General features: G+C 38.7%; 1 protein-coding gene across 1 annotated transcript in view; it reads left to right on the top strand.

Annotated features, from left to right (window-relative positions):
• The window catches only part of mv (lysosomal-trafficking regulator mauve), a 546,555-nt gene that overhangs the window by 56,419 nt on the left and 466,599 nt on the right, over positions 1 to 23,537 (top strand). The window contains exons 5-6 of the mRNA XM_068229176.1: positions 6,417 to 6,530; positions 16,292 to 16,458. Of these exons, the coding sequence (XP_068085277.1) occupies positions 6,417 to 6,530; positions 16,292 to 16,458 (281 nt within the window). The remainder of the gene's footprint in view (positions 1 to 6,416; positions 6,531 to 16,291; positions 16,459 to 23,537) is intronic.

Raw genomic sequence — 23,537 nt, 5'->3', positions numbered from 1 at the left:
AGGTTATTACCAAAATCTTCCCATGACTTCTTTTTGGATTCAACAACTATTTGTTTTGCTCTGTTTCTTTCATCTAGGTACAATTCCCTGTCTGCATCAGTCCTTGTCTGGAGCAATTTCTGATAAGCCTTCTTTTTACGTTTACAAGCTGCTCTCACTTCATCATTCCACCAAGATGTTCGCTTTTTCCCATCTTTACACACAGTCGTTCTTAGGCATTCCCCTGCTGTTTCTACTACGGCATCCCTGTATGCCACCCTTTCTCTTTCTATATCCTGAACCTGCTTACTGTCCACAGTTCGAAACTTCTCACTAATCATATCCATGTACTTCTGTCTAATTTCCTCATCCTGGAGATTTTCTACCCTTATTCGTTTGCAGACAGATTTCACTTCTCTCCCCTAGGCCTAGAGATACTTAGTTCGCTACAGATCAGATGGTGGTCTGCATCATCGAAAAATCCCAAAAAAAACCCGTACATTCCTAACAGACTTCCTGAATTCAAAGTCAGTTAAGATATAGTCTATTATGGATCTTGTATCCCTAGCCTCCCATGTGTAGCTAAACGTATTCATAACTGCTAAACCCATACTAGCACAGAAGTCCAGCAAACGTTTCCCATTCCCATTAGCTTCCGTATCTTCCCCACATTTACCAATCACCCTTTAGTATCCTTCAGTTCTTTTTCCAACTCTTGCATTGAAATTGCCCATTAACACTATCCTATCCTTGCTGTTCACCCTGATTATGATGTCACTCAATGCTTCATAAAACTTGTCAACTTCATCCTCATCTTCACCGTCACATGGCGAATACACGGAGGCAATTCTAGTCCTAATTCCTCCAACTGCCAAATCTACCCACATAATTTGCTTATTTACGTGCCGAACAGAAACTATGTTGGGTGCAATAGTATTCCTGATAAACAGTCCTACCCCATACTCTGCACTTCCCTTTTTAACACCTGTCAAGTACACTCTATAATCTTCTATCTCTTCCTCGTTATCTCCCCTTACCCGAATATCACTTACTCCTAGTACATCCAGATGCATCCTCTTTGCTGACTCAGCCAGTTCTACTTTCTTTCTTTCTTCCATAAGCCCCATTAATATTGATAGCTCCCCATCAAATTCCATTTTGTTCGCCAAGTTTTTTCCAAGGAGTCCCTCGCCTGTCAAATGGGAGTGTGATTCCGTTACTCCCATAGGTCCGAGGCTTGCTTAAAATATTCTGAGCTCGCAAAATTCATGAAGCAGAATGCTACACTACTTGCACATAGTCCAAGTAAGGATCTCTCCTTTAACGAGTTAGGGACCACGGTGGATTGTATAGCCCTGGCTGCCTGAGCACAAGGAGGGCTACGACTCAGAATATGTCCGAGATTCCCACTTCCACTCCATAGCAACTGGTATCCCGACTCTCAGGACCACTTACTAGGCCACTCAGCCGTTGCCCATGGTTCACGAACTGGGACGTGACTGCAGTAACCAACACCATGAACCATTGACAAATGACAAAAAGGTAAAAAATAAATTGAAATTAATAATGTAGTCAAAATAAAAATAAAACTTAAAGGAGGACAATTTAGTGGAAGTAGTGTGAAGGGAACAATGATCCACAGTGTAAGATCTAAAAATCAGAGCACTGGGCGAGTTGGCCGTGCGGTTAGGAGCGCGCAGCTGTGAATTTGCGTACGGGAGATAGTGGGTTCGAAGCCCACTGTCAGCAGCCCTGAAGATGGTTTTCTGTGATTTTACATTTTCACACTAGCAAATGCTGGGGCTGCACCTTAATTAAGGCCACGTCCGCTTCCTTCCCATTCCTAAGCCTTTCCCATCCCTTCGTCACCGTAAGACCTATCTGTGTCGATGCATCATAAAGCAATTAGCAAAAAAAGACAGAGCAATGTACTTCAATGAGTACTTCCCTGAAAATGTCTTTGAGGTGCAGCACTGTGTACCAGCCAGTTCTACCATTGAGAGAAGAACGGAGAATTGAAGCCGCTTCTTACACCAATTCACAATTAAGTATTTATTTTCCACCTAGTCGATACAATGATTGCTTAAGGCAATTTTTAATGGTCAAAAGTGGTACATGTTTCGTATATTATCAACATCTTCAGCCACATAACACTGTTTAGATGAAAAATGTATAAAATTGACAAAGTAATACTTTTTCATCTAAACAGTGTTATGTGGCTGAAGATGTTGATAATATACGAAACATGTACCACTTTTGACCATTAAAAATTGCCTTAAGCAATCATTGTATCGACTAGGTGGAAAATAAATACTTAATTGTGAATCTATTGAAGTGCGATACGGACCATGAAGCTGATTTTATGTAATCTTACACCAATGGCAATTAAAATTCTTAGTATTCATTGCATGCTATATTGCATAAAATGTCCGTAGTGAGGTTGGCATGGATCCCGTGGCCATTTTTATAATGGTTAAGATCTAGCATTGGCATTTGTGAGGGGTCATTTTCTGGCAAAGTTTGGATTTGAGAACGGAATGTCAAAGTTAATGCGACTGTCATCAACTTTAATAGGGCAAAAGCATTGAATCATTGTCACTTTTAAGAGTTTTTGAGCAAATAGTGTGATGTGGATCAATGTGATGTGGGTTATTAATGGGCATTGACGAGCAGAGAGAAGGTCTTATAACAGTCCTCGACTTGAGGAGTGAAATACAGCAGTTCGTACAAATCAAGGGGACACTGATAGTGAAATTCAACCATCCAAAGTGGTTGACAGACATCTCATTATACCGTATGAGTAACCTGTCTACATAGCTGCAATTTAAAGATCAACTGTTGTACCCTCATAATGGCCAAACAGGTAGAAATTTTAATGTCTGTTTGCAAGAATATGCTAATGCTAAAAAGCACAATAGATTGTCAGCTATGAGTGAACAGGTCAGAATTTCATCATCAGTTCACATCCATTGACAGTTCGGCTCCATGGTTAAATGTTAGTGTGCTAGCCTTTGGTCCAGAAGGTCCTGGGTTCGATTCCCGGATGGATCGGAGATTTTAACCTTAAATGGTTAATTTGCTTGGCTCGGGGACTGGGTGTTTGTGGTGTCTCCAATATCCCTGCAACTCGCACATAACACTATCCTCCACCACAGTAACACGCAGTTACGAACATATGGCAGATGCTGCTCAGCCTTACAAGGGCTGCATTCAGCTAGAAATAACTACACGAAATTATTATTATTATCATCCATTGACAGCGATTTATTGATTCTCCATGGAGAAAATAAGGGCAAATGAAAGTATTTTCATCCATTTAGATAAAAAGATTAACCCTATTTTCATTTTAAATTAAATTACTGAACAGAGTAACGTTCTTTTCAAGATGTTAAAAATCTCCCTACCATGATTTCCCCCTCCCTCCTCCCTTGCCACAGTTAACAGCTGACCTGCTTGGCAGTCTTATCAGTTTCATGTTGTGCTGCATTCTTTTGTTTTCTGTATTGACAACACATTTCTTTTTCATTTTTTCTAATTGTCAATTTCTAAAGAATTTTCTACATGATTATTTTTTTATGCAATCTTACCAGTTGATACATATGTAACATTGTTCACAATTTTCTTACGTCAGAACTTCGGGAATAAGTGCTTGTGTATGTTCTTCTGTATGATTATTTTTGGTTATGTTTATTAACAATGCAACAAGATAAATATTTGAAGATTAATCTCGTATAGGACTTTCAGTGTTGTGTTTTAGAACATTCTATAAACTTTATATTTTATTTAGCAGTTGAGGCAGACACGATTTATATTTGATTTTCAAGGCTGAGGAAGGCCCAATGGGGCTGAAACATGTACCTGTTATGTGATTTTACTTAAAGTTTCCTTTAAGACCCTTTTATTGTATTGACCAACATGGACTAATTATTTTTTCTTCATTATACACTCAGTATGTAACAACTCAAATATGATATTCTTAAATTGCAACCAATTCTTTGTCCGTTTTCTATACAGACCACTCGTTCCCTCATCTGAGTGGTCTAGAGCCATGCTGGCCTGCTTATAGCTGTCCATAGTTCCTTCACTCACACTCATCATTCTGATTTCTGAGTGTTTGTTCCAAAGATCAGTTTTACAGCAGTGCTAACTGAGTCTTGTAGTGTAAGGTGTATATATATTTACAGTATTTATTTCTGGTTTAATTGTCTTGCAGTGTTGTCATTTATGTCAAGAACAGTTGTCTTACTGCTGGTTTGCACCTTTTAAACCTAACTATAGTAATGGTTTCATATTTTTGAGGATGGAGATGAACCATTCACTTAAGTGGACCCAAATGTGGACATCTCTTTGGATGCTTCTTGATAAAGTCTAGTCTGGGCAAAGTACCATAAAATACAGACAGTCCCCTCTACACTGCCGAGTATTACACTGCAAATCCGAGGTCTTAATTGCAAGTGTCTCACATGTCTGCTGTGGTTAGAGAAATCAAACATCAGCATCAAACACAAGGTGATGTCCTGAATGAAGATTTTTCGATTTAGAAATACAAATAAATAGATTATTATTTATTTTCTGTATATAATCTTACTGCGAACAAGGGAAACTAGGTGCGTTCTCTCTTCCTGTCACACCCCTCTACAAGTCTTCACCTTTACCCCACTCGCGATTCCATCATGCAGTCCTCACTGAAACAGCAGCAGTTGCATCCGGGAGATAGTAGGTTCGAATCCCACTATCGGCAGCCCTGAAGATGGTTTTCCGTGGTTTCCCATTTTCACACCAGGCAAATGCTGGGGCTGTACCTTAATTAAGGCCACGGCCGCTTCCTTCCAACTCCTAGGCCTTTCCTATCCCATCGTCGCCATAAGACCTATCTGTGTCGGTGCGACGTAAAGCCGCTAGCAAAAAAAAAAAAAACAACAACCCAGCAGCAGTGAGTATAATGTATCTAGAATTATGGCAGCTGCATTTGTTCGCACAGATTCTCCTTCGTGATTGTCTCTTGGTTCGCAGTACTGCATATTCATGTCTTGTATCTGCACAGAACAAGGTCAGTCTACCTGCTGTTTTTTTACCACCAGTGCAGGGAATCATTCAACTAGTCCACTTCTTGAAAATGGTATTGGCAGGGTGGAGATTAGTCACTGTGGCAAAATTGAAGATCTTTTTCCGTGTCAGACTTCTCCGAGTCCACGTAAGTTGCTACAGAAGAGTAACAGGTCTTCCACAGGACAAATAAGATGGAATCATATGGTTAATTTCAAAATTGCACTCTGTCCATTTCTTTGCAGTCCGTTAAATGGGAAGAGAAAAATGATCCTATATTTTATGTTTTATTCGCTCTTCATTGTTCAGGACATTTTACGTTTAAAATCCTTCCCAGAAGAGGATGAAATGGTAACTGTATTAAAATAACATCAAAAATGTGTAAGGGATTTTCTGCATGTACTAAATAGTAATCCTTGAGCTTATGCTCAGTTGACTCTTCTTCTGTTAATCAAACAGTCCTTTCATTCCAGCTTAAAACGAGGACACTGGAATACTAATCATTCATTCAGTATTGCCCAATATACACACCATGTAAAAATTGATATCATAGTGCAATTTCTGTTATGGTCCAGTTCCCTGGCTGAATGGTCATCGTAGTGGTCATTGGTTCAGAGGGCCCTGGGTTTAATTCCCAGCCGAGCTGTATGTTTTAAAACTGTGAATGGGAGCTGGGTATTTGTGTTTGTTGTAATACACATATTTTCATTTCATACAACATACCACACATTTCCAACCACCACAGAAACATGCAATGGTGAATACATCCCTCTGCACGGATTGTGTCAGAAAGGGCAGCCGGCCGTAAAACTGGGTTTAATCCACATTAATGTTGACCCCAAGTATTGTAATAAGGCCCAGAAAAATAATAATAAGCATAATTTTTTGTTTGTTTGTTACTTTTGCCACCATTCTTGTAGAAAGATTCCATGTTAAAGAGAAAAGAAAAGAATTTTATATTATATTGATGATTCAATTTTAAGCATTTGTATCTAGGTCTTCAACTTGAAAGTTCAGCATGTACTTGGGGTAGAGTATATATAGGTCATTGATCATATTCTTGCATGTCTCGTCTCTTGTACTTACAAGGAGAATAATAAAACTTAGATTTCCACCTATTCAACACTTAAAAATGCCTTTTAATAGACTTTCAATACGGGAGAAAAAATGAGGATAGTCTCTTGTACTTACAGCGTGAAAGTGATTTTATGATCGCTGTGACATGATATATAAGTTTCACGACCAATTGCAATTGAGCAATTTGATGCAATCTTCTGTTATAATGAAGGAATGAAGTTTCATTTTTGTTGTTTTGTTGCTTTGTGACTGAGTGATTTTTGAAAAATGTATTTTTCTGTATGCGACTGTCATATTTGAAATACTCTTTTCAGATGATCACCCTGAAGAAAATCAGATTCGTGGATCTGAGAGCTATCTGTACTTGAGACTTATTGAAGCTACATTGACAGTCAACCTTGCTGCTCCGACAGTACTCGATGAGTCAGGTACTTATCATTATTTTCTTTGTTAATATAACAACATCTGTGTATTACAGAAATTTATTGGTGGTTCATAGGCCAGGTTTACTCCTGCAATTCTGTAGACCTTTCCTTTCTCACAAAATTATTGATTTGAATTTGACTCACTTATGTTCATATAAAGCTCATGTAATCATCTAATTTCCTGTAGTGAACAACGAATAGTTTTCCTGCAAAAAGTGCATAATATTGTGGATTTACTTGTAAAACCATTTAATCTATTTCTTAATTTAATATATTGTTTATCTACATGATAGATGTTTTTTTCAATTTTTATTGCAAAACTCTAGGGAATATATTTTATGCAAGGAAAAAAATTTGTAACGAAAAGATTAGACATATTAAAACATGCACCATCTCAAATGTACAATTTTTTGGCAATTTGCTTTACGTCACACTGACACAGAGAGGTCTAATGGTGACAATGTGATGTGTGGGAAGGGAGCTTTTTATGTTCTGCTGATAATTGAACAGGAGTATTTTTTTGCCACCAAGCCATTATTACGCACTATACTACACAAGAGACAGGCACTAACTCGTCCACTCGCGAACACCGCTAGGGGTATACTATTTAGTTACAACATGTGTTCATGTAGCGCCATTTGTAAATATATTACGGGAAGCAAGCAGTGAGCAGAATAGAGCTCCCTGTATCAAGGAAGTGAAGTGATAAAAACAACCGCTTATGCCTTCCTTGGTATAACAGACAATACTGGCGTTCCCTTATCATCCACTAATGTAATTTTTGACATGAATGCGCCTAACACGGAAAGATTAAAAGTCACAAAAGCACAACCTCACATGTGAAAAAAAGTACGAGCATGCAGTTACCTTGAAACTGGCTTATGGTAAAACTGACTGTTCTCGCCGTTCAAACCACTAGTACTTGCAGTAGATTAGTGGTATTTCAAATGCCATACATTTGAAATCAAAATACAAACATTATTCACAAACTGACACACTATAAAGCAGTTTCTGACCGGACGAGTTGGCCATGTGGTTAGGGCCGCACAGCTGTGAGCTTGCGTCCGGGAGATAGTAGGTTCGAACCCCACTCTTGGCAGCCCTGAAGATGGTTTTCTGTGGTTTCCCATTTTCACACCAGGCAAATGCTGGGGCTGTACTTTAATTAAGGCCTCATCCGCTTCCTTCCCACTCCTAGGCCTTTCCTATTCCATCGTCGCCATAAGACCTATCTGTGTCAGTCTAACGTAAAGCAACTTGTTAAAAAAGGCAGTTTTTTGCTTCAAATAATGGAAAACCATGTCTGTTAGAACTACATTGTTGAAACTCTCTGCTCATCCATGTGTTCCCCTTTTTTTCTGATTACTGCTCGACAAGTACATGGTATTTAAGAACATTTTATTTAAAGTGTCCACCTAATCAATACACATCACTTCACAAGTGAAAATACATGTAATTTTAATGTCTGAGCGTAATACGGTACATGTTTCGTCTTACTGGAAGACTTCTTCAGCCGTAGTATCTTACTAAAAATAATAACTTAAAAGTAAAATCACTATTTAATACATTTCATACTATTGAGTACATTGACTTGTCTTCCGAGGAATCTTTAGAAAATGTCTGTGCGAGTTTGTTTTGGTTAGTAAGTAACCTTTATTTTTCTCCCAATCTTATAGTTTTACAATCTAATCGATCTCAATGGAGAAAAATAGAAACCAACAATTAGAAAAAACCAAGCAAAACTAGGAAAAATTACAAGCAAAAACAATAGAACCAAGACAACATTAGACAATACACTGTAAGGTACAGTAATACTCCACACTAGTGGACACAACAGAACTGGACAAAAAACAAAACAAAAAAACACCGGCATCGCCGCAAACTATACTGAATACAAAACAAAAATACAAAATAATGTCCTCATGGCAACATGAGGTTAACTACCTCACTTCCTTGGTACGTGATGGCATGTGTAACTCAATCTCTCCTGACCTAGCATATTGCCTATGCTAGGATGCCTTCTTCTGGTGACACATGCCATCACCTTTCCCCTTTCCCCACTGCTAGTTAACGCTCTACTTGTGCCATGATAAACCACTACCTGGTTCGTTCTCCTCTTGACACAACTGAGAATTTGCCTTTAAGGTGGCTGTACATCTGTTTCTAATTCTGTCAAAAACCTACACAAATTACCGGCATACTTCCATTCAGATACTAACCACCTCAAAAGCTTATCTCCATTGCATGGGTGAGCAATGCACTTCCAACTGCTGTTCATTAAACACCCGCCTCTCTTCAGTCGTTTCTTTACATACTGTCAGCAAATGAGAGTCCTTTCTCTCGTCACCACATAATACACGTAACGTATTTACTTTTAATTTTGTCCAACCGTTATTCATATATACACCTAAAAACCACCAAAATAAACCTCTTCTCACTGTCCTATTTACATTTACCACTCTCAAATTCACCATAGTACTCAGAAGGGCAAGAGCAAGTCGGGAGCTCGTTCAAACAATAAAACTCCGGAAGATCTTTTACCTTGGCCACATCCTTAGAAATGACCGTTACCTCATCTTACAGCAGATTGTACAAGGCAAAATACAGGGTCGAAGAGGTGTCGGGAGGAGGCGAACATCATGGCTTGGAAACATCAAAGAATGGACTGGAATTCACAGTGTTGAAAGACTTTTCCACCTAGCTAGAGATCGTTCTGCATTCGCCACAGTGATCGCCAACGTTAGGGGGACCTGATACGGTACTATGAAGAAGAAGAAGAAATTCACCATCTGATTAACCCTCAGAAATAATTTTAGGGTAGCCCTCTTCCTACATTCGGCTACCAGCTCTTGTTCAGCAATATCTCTCGTCCTCTTAATCACGTGTTCCCAATACGTACCCCTACTCCTCCTCCATTCAATATTATAAAACTCACCTAATCCCAGTCTATCTAAAGCATTCTTCACCTTGTCCACCTAGTAATCCCCATGTTTGTTTTGGTTACATTCTACAAAATTTCTTAAGAACATTTTAAAATGCACACTTAAAAGAACAACTAGAGTACAATCATTCTTCGTAAAAACTTTGTTAAAAACAGTTAGTGGCTGATTGTAGCTAAATTTGAGTTTGTGTTTGTTGTTGATCTGTAGTTCAGGAGGTGGAAGAGAAAAGGAACCTCACTGACTGTTGGTTTTGTCAAATTGTCTGAGCACCAGAAGTTTTCGAAAATAATTTTTTTTTTTCTATTGGCTTTACGTCGAACCGACATAGATAGGTCTTATGGCGATGATGGGACTGGGAAGGAAGCGGCTGTGGCCTTAATTAAGGTACAGCCCCAGCATTTGCCTGGTGTGAAAATGGGAAACCATGGAAAACCATCTTCAGGGCTGCCGACAGTGGGGTTTGAACCACCTATCTCCTGAATACGGATACTGGCCGCACTTAAGCGACTGCAGCTATCGAGCTCGGTGAAAAGAAATCTGGTCAATAACAAGGTCCTGTTTGTACTCCTTCCTATGGCTGGCCACCTCCCGATCTAAGCAGAACAATATTCCAAGTAATAGTACAGATATTAGTATTTGCTCTGTTCATAGAATACCGAGCTCGATAGCTGCAGTCACTTAAGTGCGACCAGTATCCAGTATTCGGGAGATAGTGGGTTCGAACCCTGCTGTCGGCAGCCCTGAGGATGGTTTTCCGTGATTTTCTATTTTCACTCCAGACAAATGCTGGGGCTGTACCTTAATTAAGGCCGCGGCTGCTTCCTTCCCACTCCTAGCCCTTTCCTTTCCCATCCACGTGCCCCTCTTTTTCTCTGATTACCGCTCGACAAGTACATGGCATTAAGAACTTTATTTTATTTAAAGTGTCCACCTAATCAATACACATCACTTCACAAGTGAGTTTCACAAATAGGAAAAGTCCTCTCAGTTTTAATCACTGCATTGATAGCTGCCTCTGTGGACCAGTGGTCGAGTGTTGGCCTCCGGATCCCAAGATAGCGTGTTCAAACCCGGCAGAGGTAGTCGGATTTTTGAAGGGCGGAAAAAGTCCATTCCACACTCCATGTTGTAAGATGTTGGCATGTAAAAGATCTCTGGTGACACATTTGGTGTTTACCCGACAAAATTAATTAAAATCTCAGCCATAGATGCCAAAGAGAGTTTCGGTTTACTCGGTCTGCCATCTTGCGGGCCTAGAGTAAAACGGAACGTCGAAGTTGACGAGCAGACAGCCACATGGCGTCAAATTGAAATATCTGCACACGGTAGCTGAGGCCATACGATTATTATTATTTACTGCGTTGATGGGGGTGAAAGTTCCTTTTGGGGATCATTGTAAGTACCTAGGTGTTAATGTAAGGAAATATCTTCATTGGGGTAATCACATAAATATGATTGTAAATAAAGGGTACAGATCTCTGCGCATAGTTATGAGGGTATTTAGGGGTTGTAGCAAGGATTTAAAGGAGAGGGCATACAAGTCTCTGGTAAGACCCCAACTAGAGTATGTTTCCAGTGTATGGGACCCTCACCAGGATTACTTGATTCAAGAACCGGACAAAATCCAAAGAAAAGCAGCTCGATTTGTTCTGGGTGATTTCCGACAAAGAGTAGCATTACAAAAATGTTGCAAAGTTTGGGCTGGGAAGACTTGGGAGAAAGGAGACGAGCTGCTCGACTAAGGATAATTTAATAAAACCACCTATTCAATACATTCCACGTTTAATGTGGTTTGAATCTACAAGAATTTATATAGACTTATCAGGTACACATTTCACCCTTTTTGGATATCTTCAGCCTGTGGACAACCTTAAGTTCAAGGTCCGGGACCTTATTTAACCATATATGGTATGAAATATGAACGTTGATGTTACTCGGTGATAACCTCTTAAAATTAACATGTCATAACGATATTGTGAACAACACATAAAAGTGAGTGACGTAAATTGATGGTGTTATTAACACAATTAAAACTTATCAGTCGTATTCTATCTAATTTTTAAAAATGTCAAAAATTAAAATGGATTTTCTTCATCTAATATGAGTCTTAGGTAAAGAGTATATTCATCCGGGGGCTCGTTTGACCCACATATATCGTTTACTTCTACTTGATGAAACCACTGTTGAAATGTGTTGTCAACCACAAGTGGAGACTTAAAACCGATTGTTATATGTACTGCATATGATTGTTTAATACTACATTAAATTTTATTGTGAGTGAAAATATAAGCGTCTTGGTTTCCTGTCATATGTAATGACAATGAATTGTGATGAATACTATCTTAGGCTGCTTCTTGGTTTTTAGGCTGCTGCATAATTGGGAAGGAACATCCTAGGTACTTAAATGCAGTCTTGTATGAATAATCATTCCCATTTATATGTTACTTGGCCTTGGGATGGATCTTCTGTAATGAGGTAAAAAAGAAAGAAATTTTAATTGATGATTTAGAGCACGCGTTGTGACAAAAAACCATTAAAATAATACCCCATAAATGTAAAGTGACTTACTCGTTCAATTCATACTAGGTGGATCTGTCTGTTCTGGCAGCGCCTGCTTGACTAACTTTTATACTCCTGGTGTTAAATCGATGCGGTAATGGAGGGGCGAGGCGTGGAGGGAGAGGGGGGGGTAGGCTGGTCTTTGGAGATATGTGCTATTGCTGGAGGGGAGTTTCTACAGTAGAAGCGGCATAGGCGGGCTTAACGTTTGTCATGGTGGGTGAAACATTTGAGTGTGGAGATTTAAATAAATGAGGTATTTTGTTCTGATTTGAATTTACGATATAAATTAATTTAGATGTTAATCCGTACAAAGGATTTTTAATTTCATTGACATCATTAAGATTTTAATTTTTATTATAGGCCTGGTCCAAAAAAAAGTGTAAATTTTCCAGTTCGTTCATTAATTTCCCTTTACCTATACGTCTAATGATAGTAAGATCTTTCTCTATAGATGTAAAGCGATGTCCCATTTCTCTCATATGCTAGCTCATCGCTGAGTACTTGTTATGTTTTTGAGCATTATAATGTTCTAACAGTTCCGCCAAACAGTTGTCATAGATAGCCTAGACGTCACTGAAGAGGCATACTAGGGAAATGAGGAGTGAGGAAGTTTCCCGTTGCTTTCCTCGCCGAGCCAGAAGTTGCTATTACATATCAGTCTGCCAAGCCCACTGAAATGCATGCACCAGCCGACCCTATGAATGACATTTTCACACTTCATATCGGACTGGCTGCATACTGGCATCACACATCAGTGGCGGCTGGTGGTTTAAAAGTTCAGTGGTGCACAATTTTTACCAATGATATAATATGATTACAGGCTAATTTTCAAATCTAGATACATCAACAATACTTTTTTATTATTAAAAATAAAACAAACATTTTACATTTCTATTTTCAGGAATATTACTACAACGCATTCACATTTTTTCATTTAAAAACTCTTTTACCATTGAAATGAAACACTTTGAGGTAGCCTAATTCCGGTATTGAAAAGATATCCTTTTGTAATGTATCTGGTTTCGAAATTAAACGTCGCGTGGGCCTACCCATTCGTTTCACCTCGGATTTTCATCGGCAGTCCGTTGCAGAAACGGCCTAGACATTAAAGACTGCACCGAATTCATGATCTGGCAAAATACCACTAACTGATAAAAACGCACAATAATAAAAACACACATGCTGACACGAATGTTTACACAATGAAATCAATAAGCTACTTACCTTGTACACACATAAGAAAACTCACGACTATACTGAAAGAAATGGCGGTGTTTATTTTCAAATTTAGAGCCATTAATTATATATCCAGCCACGACCGACTTGATGCGTCGCTCTAGCCGTCCTGCTCTAGCTAGCTCCTTACGGAGCGCAGCGAGGGATCCAACCGGCCGTGATCCAGCAGATGAACTTCCATCCGGTGTCGCTAGATGACACTCCTGTTCTATAACAGAATCTCACATTGAATAGCAACGGTCTCTAGCGACTTTGCTAGTAGTCGGTTACGTAGGAGCACGGCCGATTTGATGCTTCGCTCTAGCTAGCTCCTTAGCGCAGCGAGAGATCCAGTCGGCTGTGGTAGGAGCAATATATTAGAAGCCACGCCTATCTTTTCCTCTCGCAGCACACCCCTCTAGCAGCCATAAAGCACACTTCTAGCAGCCCCGCGCATCCCTCGAGCAGCCCAGGTTGACTTCCCGCTGCAAACTTTTCGGCTCCTGCAGTGAACATCTAAGAGTACCGGGTTGTAAAGTACCCTGTAGTCAATATTTGCTCTTTCAAGCTCTTGAAAGGTTTGTCTTGTTGAATGAAAATACAGTAGTTGAGTAATCCAAATTATAAAACTTTACCTAAAATAAACATAAAAATTTAATGGGGGTAGCGCAAACCTGCAACCTTATGGAGAAACCGCCCCTGTCACACACACCTCGGTCACTTTCATATTCTCAAAGCCAAGAATGAGACTGAGACAGGTCATTGAGAGTAACAGATTTATTCTAGCCCATACCAGAAGACGTAGTGCAGTGAAAACACCACATCTTGCCAGCAAACTTGCCAGCAAAGGTACAGCCACATAAAAAGAATGGCTCCTGACAGAACTCCATGTACATACTTTGATCACACTAACCCAGGAAAAAGACAGCAAGGAAGGCCTTGAGAGTCCGACTCGTTGGCTGAATGGTCAGCGTACTGGCCTTCGGTTCAGAGGGTCCCGGGTTCGATTCCCGGCCGGATCGGGGATTTTAACCTTCATTGGTTAATTCCAATGGCTCGGGGGCTGGGTGTATGCGCTGTCCTCAACATCCCTGCAACTCACATACCACACATAACACTATCCTCCACCACAATAACACGCAGTTACCTACACATGGCAGATGCTGCCCACCCTCATTGGAGGGTCTGTCTTACAAGGGCTGCACCCGGCTAGAAATAGCCACACGAAAAAAAAAAGAAAAAAAAAAGAAAAGAAAAAATAGGCCTTGAGAGATTGCTGAAAAAAAAAACATGAGAGATTTTGCCAGGAGAGATGAGCAGCAAGAATTAGAATTACAATAAAATTGTGGTCAGAGAGAACAGATTCAAAAAGGTTCAGCTTTCTGGAGCTGATAAACAATGATTATGATGAAATTGTACTCAGGATGTTACTTGACCTCTCTAGCCCTAGTTTTACCATCAAATGAGAGGAAATTGATGTTCCTGAGATGACTGTCTTTATTCCTTGACTTAAGCTTTTTAAACCTGAAAGTTGTACTGATCTGGATATTAAATGCAGAACGAGGTCCTTTTGGGATATAAAGTTATTAGTAAGCTCAGAAACTAGCCTGATTTACCTATCAGTATTTAGTAGGTTCATTGACTAAATGTTTCTTTGTAAGATTGCAGTCATGTATTGAAACTTTTAATATTTAGGAACAAATAATAACGCAAATAGGCTATATGCTTTTTGTTAAGAAGGAAGTTATTTTTTCTAGTGTCAGCTTGAGTTTTCAGCCTGTCGAACACAGTATATACAAATGATCAGTTCTCTTACCAGACATTCAATGTCAAACACAGAGAGACAAATAGAGTACCACTCAAATTTTATGTACAATAGATAGTTTAGCTAGATTTTACAACTTCTTCTTCATATTAACAATATAATATAAAATGTATAGAATCTTAGAAGACTCTGGTCTTCTGGTTTTATACTTAAAAGAGAATAAATTACAATTGTTATAAAATATATAACAATACAAAAGTGGAAAGGATTAAAATGTAAAAAGTAGGCTAGTTGTTGGTGGTTAGTCTTCTCCTCTAATCAACAATCAAGTAAATGTGTTCTTTTCAGTGGTGCTGTTAATTCTAATAAAATCTGTGAACATTTCAGTTTCTTTTATCACTAATCTAATACTTAACTCTGAACCCGTTCAGCTGTTGCTGTGCACGTTGAGCAAGTTAAGTGGTAGCTTTCCAGTTCTCTTATTGACGTAAGATGTTTATTTTGTGATAGAGCTCTGGTGTGTTATTGTACATATTGAAGTTTCTAATCTTGGTATGTTGTGGAACCTTGATTACTGCCGAACAGATGTTAAAGTGGTGACAGAGGGAGGGAGCCTTGCATAATAAGATCAGTAGGAGATTATACTTACGTCAGTGAGACAACATGATGTCCATGTGTTGGTAATTACTCATACACTTGTGGAGAATGTGCTACTGCAGTGAAGTGTCTGCTGAATATAGGAAAGATTGAGTGGTAACATGTGGCCTCTTTATTGGTAGAGTTGATTTTTTGTTTTGTTAAAAGAACATTTCAAAATTTACTGAATGTTACTTGAAGTTAGTTTTGTGTGAATGTTGCTTGTGTCGTGAGCCTTGCAACAGAGCCGAGGAGTGAAGTACAGTCTATATCTCTTACAAAGAATGGGATATGTATGTGTTGTTGAGTGAATTTTAAAAATGGAAGAGTTTAGGTGAATAGATTTGGATTAGTATGTTCCTTTCAAACCTTTTTGTCTTCACTAAGAGCTTAGCAGAATATAGACAAGTGTTAGTTGAAAAACTAAAGATTTCAGTAGTATTTTTTGAGCATGGTGCGTGTAGAAATGGTAAACCGTCTATGCTGTATATTAGCCGAGCTGTTGGCAATGTGTGATTCGAGCAGAACTTGTTGTATGCTAGCTGATCTGACGGTGATGAGTGAGGAGGTTATTCACATCATGCGATGTGTGTTGCCTCTTGTGTGTGATGGACTAGTAACAGGTGTGCATTGTGCGTTGGCAGACCTACCTGTGTCATGTGAAGAGGTGGTGAAAAACCTGGAGAAGATCCTGTTGAGCGTGGACTTGAACCACAACGTGAACGTGAGGCATCTCTGCGAAGTGTTACTCCGTTGTGCTGTTGCTGAATGTTGTCAAGAGCAGGTCATGCCTCCCAATCGGAAACCCAAGGTATGATCATTCACATTAATAACTATCATAAGTACACTGTTATTTAGATAGAAAAGCTGCTAGAAGTCACTGTAATCATTGTGATATTTTTCCTTTGTTTTGGGGCTTCTGTTAACAAAGGGTTTTAGTTTTATGACTAGGTAACACATCGAAGGAATAATTTGAATAAGTGAAATTTCATTTCCTTACCTTCTGTAAGTATAATATTTTTTTCTTATGCCATATCCTTATCAGATGTCAGCTGTCTCAGGTCGATTTGGTATTTTTTCTTCTCAGGCGACACATATGGTGTTTACTTGATAAAATAAATCAGCCATACCTTGTCCAGTAGAAATCTGTTTCTCTGCCATCTAGTGAAAACGAAATGTCAGAACTGACATGTAGGCAGCCGAGATGGCATCAAATTAAAATACCTGCACCAGTAGCTGAGGCCATATTATTATTATTATTATTATTATTATTATGTGATCTTCATCTTCTTATCTCATTACTAGTGATGTGCGCGAATGACGCTTGGAATCGCGAGAATCGGTTCCTACGACTCCAAGGCCGCTTTCAATGTTACATGCGAGGAATCGGTTCCGTGATGACATCACCAGAGTGTGATGGGGACACTTCCTAAAGTGAGTCGTCCGTTTATAACAGAGGCAAATTCAAGGGTGCATTTAAATTGGTTGTTTTGAATGAATTATGCCACATAATAATGAAATAACAATTTAACCTGGTAGTCTGGAAATATTACACATTTCGACACTGGGTGTAGCAATCGATGCTGTTATTTATGCTTATAATGTATTTTACTTCTGAATATCCCTAGTATAAGCATATAAAGTCTATGGAATTAAGTCACATCTATATGTATATATAAAATAACATGTCCTGACTGACTGACTGACTGACTGACTGACTGACTGACTGACTGACTGACTGACTGACTGACTGACTGATTCATCATCGCTGAAATGAAATTTTGGGGATAGATTTATATTGCAGTGTAGGTGCTCACTAAGGAAGGATTTTTAGATATTCTGTCGCAAAGGGGATGAATTTTTAAAATTAGTATATCTGTATCTCAAAAACTGAACAGTTGAACATTGGTATTTGAAATCTCCTTTTAAAAAAATAAAGAAATACATATTTCCTTTTTTTCTCAGAAAATCCACTTAAGGGAGGTAAAAATAAGTGAAAAGTGGTTTGAATCCTTATTATGAGGATATATCTTAAAAACTGAAGATGTTACAGAGGTGAAAATTGGTACTTGAAATCTCCTTTAAAAATAAGGAAACGCATATTTTTTTTGTTTTCGGAACATTCACTTAAGGGATAAAAGAATTGAAAAAGTGGGTGAAATTTTATAATGAGTATATCTACAGTATATCTGATAAAATTAACATTTTACAGACATGAAACATTGGTTTTGGAATCTCCTTTAAAAATAAAGAGACGTGTATTTTTGTTTATGGAAAATCCACTTGGAGGGGGCGGTGGTGTGTGTAAAGAAGTGAAGAACGATTTCAATTATTTTTATGAGGATACGTATATATCAAAAACTGAAGATGTTACAAACGTTGAAATAGGTATTTGCAGTCTCCTTTAAAAATAAAAAACCACATTTTTTTGTGTTTCTGACTTGAATAATAATAATAATAATAATAATAATAATAATAATAATAATAATAATAATAATAATGTTATTTGTTTTACGTCCCACTAACTACTTTTTAAGGTCTTCGGAGACGCCGAGGTGCCGGAATTTAGTCCCGCAGGAGTTCTTTTACGTGCCAGTAAATCTACCGACACGGGGCTGTGGTATTTGATCACCTTCAAATACCACCGGACTGAGCCAGGATCGAACCTGCCAAGTTGGGGTTAGAAGGCCAGCGCCTTAACCGTCTGAGCCACTCAGCCCGGCTTTTTGACTTGAGAGAGGACTGTTACTCACATGTAGAGTTCTATGTCGCATGTTTCAGAGTTAGCTCTGCCAGTAGCCTGGTCATCTTAGCCCCAAAAGGCAATGCCACAAACGTGATATACAAAGAGGTTCTGGGTTAAATGAAAGTAAATTTTTCGGTCAGTTTTTATACTTTAGTGATTTTTAGATAATGTCTTAGTGCAGTACCGAGGAACAATTACTATTATCAAATTACAAAATCCATGCGTGTGAAGCCGCAGGTAACAGCTAGTTTGTAATAAGTACACAACTTGTTTTGTAATGTACCTGTCTATCAATACATCATACTGATCATACTTGGTTCAAACACCACACACGACGGCTGTATACGTGGACGAGACCTGGAGACACTGGGAGGTATCAAATAGACTTCATTATGATTAGGCAGAGATTCAGAAACCAGGTGTTGGATTGCAAAACTTTCCCAGGAGCAGACGTGGACTCTGACCACAACTTTTTGGTCATGAAATGCCATCTGAAGTTGAAGAAATTGAAGAAAGGAAAGAATGCAAAAAGATGGGATCTAGACAAGTTGAAAGAAAAGAATGTGAGGGATTGTTTCAAGGAACATGTTGCACAAGGACTAAATGAAAAGGCTGAAGGAAACACTACAGAGGAAGAGTGGAGAGTCATGAAAAATGAAGTCAGTAGGGCTGCTGAAGAAATGTTAGGAAGGAAGAAAAGATCAACTAAGAATCAGTGGATAACTCAGGAGATACTAGACCTGATTGATGAACGACGAAAATACAAGAATGCTAGAAATGAAGAGGGTAGAAAAGAATACAGGCGATTAAAGAATGAAGTGGATAGAAAGTGCAAGGCAGCTAAGGAAGAATGGCTGAAGGAGAAATGCAAGGATGTCGAAGGCTGTATGGTCCTGGGAAAGGTAGATGCTGCATACAGGAAAATCAAGGAAACCTTTGGAGAAAGGAAATCTAGGTGTATGAATATTAAGAGCTCAGATGGAAAACCACTCGTACGGAAAGGAGACAAAGCAGAAAGATGGCAGGAGCATATCCAACAGTTGTATCAAGGTAAAGATGTAGATAATTTGGTTCTGGAACATGAAGAGGCTGTTGATGCTGATGAAAAGGGAGACCCAATTTTGAGGTCAGAGTTTGACAGAGCTGTGAGTGACCTCAATAGGAACAAGGCACCTGGAATTGATGACATTCCCTCTGAATTACTGACTGCCTTAGGAGAAACCAGCATGGCAAGGTTATTTCATTTAGTCTGCAAGATGTATGAGACAGGAGAAGTCCCATCCGATTTTCAGCAGAATGTTGTTATACCTATTCCCAAGAAAGCCGGTGCTGACAGGTGTGAAAACTACCGCACCATTAGTTTAGTATCTCATGCCTGCAAAATTTTAACACGTATTATTTACAGAAGAATGGAAAAACAAGTTGAAGCTGAGTTGGGAGAAGATCAATTTGGCTTCAGAAGAAATGTAGGAACACGTGAAGCTATCCTGACTTTACGTCTGATCTTAGAGGATCGAATCAAGAAGGACAAGCCCACGTACATAGCATTTGTAGATCTAGAAAAGGCATTCGATAATGTTGATTGGACCAAGCTATTTATGATACTGAAGATGATAGGGATCAGATACCGAGAACGAAGAATTATCTACAATCTGTATAAAAATCAGTCTGCAGTGATAAGAATCGAGGGCTTTGAAAAAGAAGCAGCAATCCAGAAAGGAGTGAGGCAAGGCTGCAGTTTGTCCCCTCTCCTTTTCAATGTTTACATAGAACAGGCAGTAAAGGAAATCAAAGAGAAATTTGGAAAGGGAATCACAGTCCAAGGAGAGGAAATCAAAACCTTGAGATTTGCCGATGATATTGTTATTTTATCTGAGACTGCAGAAGATCTCGAGAAGTTGCTGAATGGTATGGATGAAGTCTTGGGTAAGGAGTACAAGATGAAAATAAATAAGTCCAAAACAAAAGTAATGGAGTGCAGTCGAACGAAGGCAGGTGATGCAGGAAATATTAGATTAGGAAATGAAGTCTTAAAGGAAGTAGATGAATATTGTTACTTGGGTAGTAAAATAACTAACAATGGCAGAAGTAAGGAGGACATAAAATGCAGACTAGCACAAGCAAGGAAGAGCTTTCTTAAGAAAAGAAATTTGCTCACTTCAAACATTGATATCGGAATTCGAAAGATGTTTTTGAAGACTTTTGTGTGGAGCGTGGCATTGTATGGAAGTGAAACATGGACGATAACTGGCTCAGAAAGAAAGAGAATAGAAGCTTTTGAAATGTGGTGTTACAGAAGAATGCTGAAGGTGAGATGGATAGATCGAATCACGAATGAAGAGATACTGAATCGAATTGGTGAGAGGAGATCGATTTGGCTAAATTTGACGAGAAGAAGAGATAGAATGATAGGACACATCTTAAGACACCCAGGACTTGTTCAGTTGGTTTTTGAAGGAAGTGTAGGGGGTAAGAACGGTAGGGGTAGACCAAGATATGAATATGACAAGCAGATTAGAGCAGATGTAGGATGCAATAGTTACGTAGAAATGAAAAGGTTAGCACAGGATAGGGTGGCATGGAGGGCTGCATCAAACCAGTCTATGGACTGATGACTCAAACAACAACAACAACATCAATACATTTGTCCGGCTCCATGGCTAAATGGTTAGCGAGCTGGCCTTTGGTCACAGGAGTCCCGGGTTCGATTCCCGGCAGGGTCATGAATTTAATTGGTTAATTTTGCTGGCACAGGGGCTAGGTGTATGTGTCGTCTTCATCATCATTTCATCATCATCATCATCATCATCATCATAGAGCGCAGGTCGCCTACGGGAGTCAATTCAAAAGACCTGCATCTGGCGAGCCGAACTTGTCCTCGGACACTCCTGGCACTAAAAGCCATACGCCATTTCATTTTTTCAATACATTTAATTTGCAACGAACATTTCATACTAATACTAAATAATATTATGAGAGACTGTTAGAATTACTGCCAGCTCCGCGGTTAAGATATAGTGTGCCTGCCTCTTACTCGGAGGTCCTGGGTTTGATTCCTGGCCAGGTCAGGGATTTTTACCTGTATCTGAGGGCTGTTTCGAGGTGCACTCAGCCTATGTGATTACAGTCGAGGAGCTATCTGACGATTAGATGGCGGCCTCAGTCTAGAAAGCCAAGAATAACGGCAGAGAGGATTCATCGTGCTGACCACATGACACCTCGCAGTCTGCAGGCCTTCGTGCTGAGAAGCGGTCGCTTGGTAGGCCATGGGCCTTTGAGATTGTTGTGCCATTGGTTTGGTTTGGTTAGAATTATTATTTCTGTTTTCATCACTGCTTAACACTAGCTAAGGTTGTCCCTTAAATACAATTGTATTTTGTTGAAATAGTAGTATTATATTATGTCATAATCCCTGTACAAGTTTTGATTTATTGATAATCCATACAATTTTATTAGTTTCAAACAGAGAATCATATATTCTGATCAAATTACTGTCGCATTAAAGTATAGAACTCCAGGACACTATAATAAGAGCAGGCACAGCTTTTGGAGTGACATGATTATAAAACAAAACATACTGACATTACAGAACACATTTATGCTGCACGTGTTTATGTATCCACATCATGGTGCTACTAGTTGCTAAGAATCGGGTACCCAGGATGGTATCAACTCTTCGTAATTCCAGTCGCAACCCATCACTACTCATTACATCTTAGAGTGTCATTCCCTTATTTTGCTGTTAGATCTTCTTTAATTTTGTCCAGCCTCCTCCTGGGAACCATGGTGTAATAAATAAGCAACGAGAATAGCAATGATAAATGTTTATATCCATGAAGCTAACATAATGTTAGGCTGTGGTTTGCCAAGCGTGGTGGAAGTACCTCAGCCTACACCTTATAGTGAATTTAAGTAACATACCAGTTGAATGTGGCAAGAACTGGCCTAGTTTGGAAACTGAAGCTCCTTGTACAAGTAATACAATAAAACCTCGTTAAGACGTTTCTGCAGGGAACAACAAAAATTAACGTGTTAAGCGAGAAAACGTACTATAAAATATACGGATAAAACCTATCCAACAGGGATATGGAAACACTAGATATGCTTTTTTTCCCAACATGAAAGCTTTTTACTTTGTGTATCCGTGGGTACAGTGAATACTATGAAGGGCATACTAAATTGTTTTACACTTTACTTTATCCTACCCAAATGAAGTACATTACACATCAGTTGTAAAGTCCACTTTCTCATCATAATCTCCTTGTAACTGTATGCACTTTTGCCATCGATGTGTCAGTCTCTCCAGATCTTCCTGAAATCATTCTTTCAGAGTGCTGCGTACCCATGCCTTAACAGCTGTGTCCAGTTCTACAAAATCCACAAAACGGCGACCACGCAGAGGTTTCTTCAAGTTCCCGAACATGTATAATATAACTATTTATAATAGTTTATTTAAATCCGCCTTGATCAATACACTCATTAAATGAAAGAAACACTATTTATTAAACCATACGTTGTTTCGGGAAATCTCAACCATTCCCTTCATCAGTGGTTGGATCAAATAATAACACAATATGACACAATCTTTTGTTTTACAAATTTGAAGGAGTATTGTGTCCCAATACATCATATCAAAGTGTAAAGAGAACTTGTGAAACATTATACAAATGATCAATACATACAATTTTGGTTGAACTGAATGAGAATACTATATAAAATTTAGGATCTTCAAGTTTTCTTCTTTTCTTCTTCTTTTTGTTCCTTAAATGATTATATGCTAGCCTAAACAGTGGGTTATCTTCTGTACTTTTCTCATTTAAACTTGATTCAGAATTATATTTTTGTGTAAGGTAAATTTCTAAATTTTCCAAAACATTCATCAGTTTTCCCTTTTTGGTCGAATGTAATAATTTCATGTCATTGGAAATGTCTGTAAATTTATGATTCATTTCAACCATATGTTCTCCCATTGCCGAATATCTTTTATGTTTGACCGCATTAACGTGTTCTTTGTACCTTATAGCCAAACTTCTTCCGGACTGTCCTGTGTATCGTTGTTTACATGTTTGGCATGTTAATTTGTAAATTCCTGACTTATTAAATTTTAGCCAGTTGATAAGAGTGCTTATTTCGAAAAGTTAAAC

This window comes from Anabrus simplex, chromosome 9, assembly GCF_040414725.1.
Source record: "Anabrus simplex isolate iqAnaSimp1 chromosome 9, ASM4041472v1, whole genome shotgun sequence".
NCBI classification, from domain to species: domain Eukaryota; kingdom Metazoa; phylum Arthropoda; class Insecta; order Orthoptera; family Tettigoniidae; genus Anabrus; species Anabrus simplex.
Note: the sequence above shows the minus strand (reverse complement) of the source record. Positions and strands in the feature narration are given on the sequence as shown.